General features: G+C 58.4%; 1 protein-coding gene across 1 annotated transcript in view; it reads left to right on the top strand.

Moving 5' to 3' along the window:
• Positions 1 to 6981, top strand: part of LYPD2 (LY6/PLAUR domain containing 2) — an 11512-nt gene extending 4531 nt beyond the window's left edge. Inside the window, exons 3-4 of the mRNA XM_009213702.4 lie at positions 6067 to 6186; positions 6688 to 6981. Of these exons, the coding sequence (XP_009211966.1) occupies positions 6067 to 6186; positions 6688 to 6893 (326 nt within the window). The 3' untranslated portion in view covers positions 6894 to 6981. The remainder of the gene's footprint in view (positions 1 to 6066; positions 6187 to 6687) is intronic.

The following is a 6981-nucleotide window of genomic DNA, read 5'->3' as shown; positions in this document are numbered from 1 at the left end:
ATGTGGCACATATACACCATGGAATACTATGCAGCCATAAAAAAGGACGAGTTTGTGTCCTTTGTAGGGACATGGATGCAGCTGGAAACCATCATTCTTAGCAAACTATCACAAGAACAGAAAACCAAACTCCGCATGTTCTCACTCATAGGTGGGAACTGAACAATGAGATCACTTGGACTCAGGAAGGGGAACATCACACACCGGGGCCTATCATGGGGAGGGAGGAGGGGGGAGGGATTGCATTGGGAGTTATACCTGATGTAAATGACGAGTTGATGGGTGCAGCACACCAACATGGCACAAGTATACATATGTAACAAACCTGCACGTTATGCGCATGTACCCTACAACTTAAAGTATAATAATAATAAATAAATTTAAAAAAAAAAAAAAAAAAAGAATATCTGGGCCAGGCGCGGTGGCTCAAGCCTGTAATCCCAGCACTTTGGGAGGCCGAGACGGGCGGATCACGAGTTCAGGAGATCGAGACCATCCTGGCTAACACAGTGAAACCCTGTCTCTACTAAAATACAATAAAAAAAAAAAAAAAAAAAAAGAAGACATTACTTGCAAGTGACCCTTGAGGGTCAGATTCTGGAGCTGGTCATCCAACCTCTGAGGGTCCCATCAGCCGAGAAGATGAGCAGCAACAAATCAGCTTCCAAATCCCTCCCCTGGGATGAGGTGGCCATGGAAGGTGAGGCTTTGGGGACAGCTGCACTTCATCATAAAGGCAAGAAGGGGGAAGGCAAGAGCAGAGGCCAGAAGCCACCTCCAGTGAACCTCAGCACTTGCAGAGAGAATGACAAAGTTGGGGGTTTTACTGTTTGGTGCAAGATGCAGCCAGGGACGGAACATGTCTGCTAGTGGCAGAAAAGGAAGACAGAGACTGAAGCCGGAGGAGGATGCAGTGTGCGTGGCTGACTGGCAGGCAGAGGGGTCACCTAAGGAGGACTGGAGGCCCTAGGGCAGAGAGTAGCCTCTGCAGATGCCAGCAAGGAAACAGGGACATCAGCCCTGTGACCTCAAGGACGCGGATTCTGCCAGTGCCTGAGTGAGCCTGGACGAAGATTCCTTCTGGAACCTCCAGGTTGGAGTCCAGCCCCACCACACCTTGACTGTGGCCTGTGGGACCCTGAGCAGAGAGCCCAGCTGAACCCACATGACAAGAAAGACCGTAGCTAAAAATGAGTGTTGTTTTAAGCCACTACGTGTAGGGTGATTTGCTACCCAGCAATAGACGCTAGTGCAGCTTGAGGCTCTGACGAAACTGGTGGCCACGCTGAACGGGCCCACATGGCCAGGAGCTGAGGGCGGCCTCCACCAACAGACAGTGAGGAACAGAATTTGGCCAACTCCACACCAGTTTAGAAGCAGGTCCTCCCCAAGCTGAGCCTTGAGATGATTATGGCTCAGCCAAAGCCTGCACTGAAGCCTGGGAGTGACCCAGCAGCAACAAGAAGCCATGCCCAGACTCTGAAACAGAAACAGTGATGCGGTAAGTGTGGGCAGCCACAGGATACTGACTGACCGCAGGGCGTGAGCAGACACAGAACACTGGGTACTGATGGGACACCAGATGACCATGGACAGACCCTGGGTAGCACGGGACATGGCAGACCATGGCACCTGAGCTCCCATCCCACCCTGGGTACCATCCGACCCACTGACCTGTCAGCAGAAACTGCCAGGGACCAGAGTGTGGCCTCTCTTCACTGCAGCCCTCCCCCACCAGAGTGCCTCTAGGAGACAGACTTGAATCTTCACCCCGGCCCATGGAGAGGGATCTGGGGAAGGTCCTGGAGAAAGGCCTCACAGCAGGGGTCCAGTGTGCCCAGAAAAGAGGCAGTGGTGTGGGAGCAGGTGCAAGGGCCCCATCTGATCCCTGGATCACAGTTCAGGGGTAATTTCTTGAAGTCAGCAGCTCCAGTGGCAGCCTGACAATTCCTCAGTTTAGTGGCAGCATTACTGTGGGTGGAGGTCATCCCTGGAGGCTGTCTCTGGTCACACATTGAGCCCTGATCCTAGTTACACACTGATCCCAATCCAAGTCACAGTCTGAACTCTGACATTTGTCACATGCTGAGCCCTGCTCCCAATCACACACTAAGCCTTGATCCTGGTCACAAGCTGAGCCCTGACATTTGTTACATGCTGAGCCCTGCTCCTAATCACACACTGAGCCCTGATCCTAGTCACAAACTGAGCTCTGACATGTTACATGCTAAGCCCTGCTCCTGATCACACACTGAGCCTTGATCTTAGTCACAAGCTGAGCTCTGACATTTGTTACATGCTGAGCCCTGCTCCTGATCCTGATTACAAGCTCAGCCCTGGCATTTGTTATGTGCTGAGCCCTGTTCCTGATCACACATTGAGCCCTGATCCTGAATACAAGCTGAGCTCTGACATTTGTTACATGCTGAGCCCTGCTCCTGATCACACACTGAGCCCTGATCCTCACAAGTTGAGCCCTGACATTTGTTACATGCTGAGCCCTGCTCCTGATCACACACTGAGCCCTGATCTTAGTCACAAGGTGAGCCTTCCTCCTGATCACACATTGACTCTGATCCTGGTCATGTGCTGAGCTCTGACATTTGTAATATGCTGAGCCCTGATCTTAATAATACACTGATCCCGGATTCTGGTCACACACTGAGCCCTGACCCAGAAGTTCCTAGTGGAACTGAGGAGGGAAGGGTGTGGTCTTCTCGAAACACAGTCCTCCCAAACAAAGCCAGCCCAGACCCTGGCTAGGCCACATTTTTCCACACCCCAATCAGGCAGCTGCAACTTTGCAGAAAGGCTTAGCCTGGATCTCTCCATTGGGGGTCAGGCAGAAATTCTAGGAGGAGCTGGATGCCTGGGGGCCAGGCGTGTGTTCTGGGTAGAAGGCACAGGTGGGGCCCCTGGGTCTGAGGACAGGAAGGAGCTGGGCCATGCCATGTCAGAGGAATTGGGTCAGGCCTCAAGAGGAACCCAGGGTGTGTAGGGTGGGGTGTCTAATCCAGTTAGCTGCACCCAGCATCAATGGCCAATTGCAGCGTGGCTGAGTGGCACCATGCAAAACCAGACAGGCTTGCTGCTGTTCGGCCTTCATTCACCCAGCCCTGGCTGGGCGGCCTTGCCTAAGTCAATTACTTCTCAGAGCCATAGTTTCCTTATGCAAAATAAATGCATTAGCACTGTGCACTTCTGGAGCTGCAGTGAGGAAAAGTGAGATCCACTAGGCTAAGTCTCTGACACAAGTGGGATGCTAGGGAATCCTGGGTGCCCCGCTCACCACCCCTGCACACTCCGCCCCCACCTAGTGCTCAGGGAGACACAGGCTCTCTCAGTCGCTGGGGCAAAGACCAGATCCCAAACAGAGCTGATCCAGCAGGAAAACCCAGGGACCCCAAAAGGGCCATGGCAAGGAGGGGGTGCGGGCAGGTGAGTGCAGTCTACCAAAGACAGAATTTCAACCAATGGGGCAGGAGAGGGAAGGGCATTCCTGGCAGTGGGAACAGCAGAAGCGAAGACCAGGAGGGGGTGGGATTTAGGCGCTCGGGCTGAAGAGCTCCAGTGTGAGTCTCGGCATAGCTGACATCATGGCCTTGATGGCCAGGGCCCAGGAAGACGCAGGCTGCTTGTCATGCATCCGTCCCCCCACCCCCACACGCTACACACTGGCAGCAGCAGGACTGGGAGCAGGAGGTGGCAGGATCACAGACCAGACACAACCTGGGGAGGCTGGTGCAGGCACTCTGGAGGGATGTCCGTAGGGGGAGCGGGGAGCTGAGCTGGAGATGGCCTGAGTCATCCCAACCCAAAGTCACTGTCCCCTGTCTGAGCCCGGGGCAAGGAACTTTCCCTCAGTTTCCTTACCTGCAAGCAGGCGGTAAGCCCTGCCTGAGGGCAGCCTTATCGGAAGGTTAGAGATGAAGGTGTCCAACTGGCAGGTGGCTGGGGGCATGGGATTAGCGCCCCCAAGGGACCCCAGCTCTTCCCCACCCCACTCTCCATCCAGGATCTTCTCTGCTGACCCAGTAGTTTTTGGCGTTTGTCTCCTTAAGCCTCTGAGCAAACCGTGTAGCTGACTGTCTGGGTGGCAGTTCAGTCCCAGGCCCCCAGTACCCAGCCTGACCACCCAAAGGAGCTGGGAGGTGGGACCAAGGTCCTCCTGGGAAGATTCCAGTCCAGAATCTGGGAAGATCCAGCACACGGATCTGCCCTGGAACACAGATGACCTGAGGCAGGAAGGATCCCTGAGGAGCCAGCAGCAGAGAGTGGCCCACCACCCTTCCCTGTCCCCTTCCAGGCCGTCTGGGGGGGTCCCTGGGCTGCCTGGGGTGAGTCAGTGGGGGCTGTCCTGGATGGAGGGGAGTGGGGAGAAGAGTCGAGTCATAAGGTGTGTAGGAGTCAAGGAGGGTCCCCACAAAGGGAAAGGGGGGCAGCCCCAGGCCACGGCGGCAGAGGCGGGGAGCTGGAGGGGTCAGGAAGGGGCCGGGAGGGGACCCGCCTGTTACTGGAGGAATGAGGAAGAGACAGGGAGGGTCCCAGGTGGGTGGGGTGGGCCTAGAGGACCAGGCTGGGAGTGGGAGGAGCAGCCTGGAAGGATAGGGAGCCCCTGGAGGCGGGCCTGGGGTGGGGTCTTCACACCTCCACCCTCGGGAAACTTGATCCCATTAATCCGCTCAGCGGACCGGTCTGTCGGCCACCTCACTTGGTGTCCGCTGTACCCCGCCGGGCAGGAGCACTCCCACTAGGGTGAGAGCACAGAGGAGTGGGCCGGACCATGAGGGGGATGCGGCTGGCGCTCCTGGCGCTGGTGCTGGCTGCCTGCGGAGAGCTCGGTGAGGCGCGGGACCCACAGGGGAGCTGCGGCAGAGGGAGATGCCACCCACTGACATTCGCGCACTGTTCCTGGGGAGGGCACCCCAGGAAGGGGCCTCAGAGGCAGGAGAAGCCAGAGGAGCAGGGCCGGGGTGTGGCCCACCCCTCGCCATAAGGAGAGGAGGGTGGAGATGGAGAGAGGGGCGGGCGGTGAGGGGGGCGGAAGCCTAATGAGGGTGAGCAGAGGGTGGCCTTCGAGGTAGGCGGGGGGCAGCCAGCCACATCCCTGGGCACCAGCCTGGGTGTCGCACTTTATGGGGGGCTATGGGCACCCGAAGGGCCTTGAGCAGGGGAAGGAAGGGGACCCCAGGGAGGCTTTGAGGCTGGGGTGGCAGTAGGGATGGAGACGAGTGGGGAAACCAGACACACGGGGTGGGGTGACTCCCTCACATGGGGCCTGAAACAACCATCGGGGCAATGTCCTGGACTCAACTAGAAGCAGCTGGGCCCAGAGACCCCTGGCGGATGGCTCTGCCCATTTCCCAGAAACAGGTGCACCAGAGGGGGCAGAGGCCCCGCTGGGTCCCCAAAGTGGGGACGGAGGAGTCAGGCCTAGCTGTGAAGCTGGCTGCCCCAGCCAGCATGGGGGCCAGCCAGACCCACCTGGGTTGCTGCCGTTGGGGCTGGGGTCACTAGAGCAGGAGGGAATTGAAGCCTCTCCGTCCCCCTGCTGGCCTGTGAGTCCCTGTGGGAGAGGCGTGGGCACCCAGATGCAGACCGGACGTAGCCTGGTCCACCCTGCATTCCATGGGCCTCCTGGCTGGATCCCTTAACCCCCACAGCAGCACTTCCCTGATGGGGAAACTGAGAGGGTAACCTGCTCCCAGCCACGCCCCCACCTGAGGCTTCCTGCCTGAGGTGCCTCTTGCTGTGAAGATGCCAGGGCTTCAGTCCCCCTGAGTCTCCCAAACGTTTCCAAAGGGACTTGGCTTGACCCCACCCAGGCCTTGCCGGCTGGATCCCTGCCCCCAGCAGCTGACTCTGACTCTGGGATGCAGGGTCCCGAGGTGGAGCCCGGCCTGTCCCCAACCCCAGGCTCCTGGTATTGTTCCTGAGTTTTGGCCGGTGGGCACCTTGACCCTGGCCAGTGTCACTGTCCCCTTCAGACCTGGGCTTCCAGGACAGACTGTCTCTGGGCTTGGGAGGGGTGAAGCCTGCCTGACAGCCCTTGTCCCTTCTCCCCAGCGCCGGCCCTGCACTGCTACGTCTGTCTGGAGCCCACAGGAGTGTCCGACTGCAACACCATCGCCACCTGTACCATGAATGAAACCATGTGCAAGACAACACTCTACTCCCGGGAGATAGGTCAGTGGGCACGGAAGGCGGGCAGAGCTGGGTGCCCGGTCAGAGCCACCTCCAGCCCAGTCACCACCAGCCAGCTTGGCCCCAGTGCACAGCCACCACTTCACCCATCTCCAAAAATGGCTTTCCGCCTGAGCTAGGCCTCCCTCTGCCCTCCCCTTTCTTCCTCTCTCCCTCTTGGCTTTCAGTGGGAACACATCTGCAACCTCGTTTTGGGGGGACTGGGGAAGGTGGGCACACTTACAGGCTTTGGTTTCACAGTCACCTCAGGGTGGGAACTGCCCCATCAGGTCGGGTGCAGAATGCCAGGTGTGTGCCTGGCACATGGTAGACACCCGGACAACACCAGTGGGAGGAAAGAGGAAGAGGAGGGCACTGGGCCAGGAGGGATGGAAACCTGGGTGGGTGACCCCAGAGTGAGGCCTGCATGAGGTGGTGCCGGCAGGGACCAGGGCTTGGAGGCAGTAACCAGCCCTGATGGCCGACTCTTCCCACACCCCACAGTGTACCCCTTCCAGGGGGACTCCACAGTGACCAAGTCCTGCGCCAGCAAGTGTGAGCCCTCGGATGTGGATGGCATCGGCCAGACCCGGCCCGTGTCCTGCTGCAACACTGAGCTGTGCAATGTAGATGGGGCACCTGCTCTGAACAGCCCTCACTGCCTGGCCGGGGCCCTCACGCTTCTCCCACTCCTGAACCTCCGACTCTAGAGTCCCCCGCAACCCCCATGGCGCTGCGCCAGCCGGCCCTGTGCGGCCCAGCCCCGAATGCCTTGAAGAAGTGCCCCCTGTACCAGGA

Source organism: Papio anubis, chromosome 8 (assembly GCF_008728515.1).
Source record: "Papio anubis isolate 15944 chromosome 8, Panubis1.0, whole genome shotgun sequence".
In the NCBI taxonomy this organism is placed as follows: domain Eukaryota; kingdom Metazoa; phylum Chordata; class Mammalia; order Primates; family Cercopithecidae; genus Papio; species Papio anubis.
This window is presented reverse-complemented; position numbering and strand designations above follow the sequence as displayed.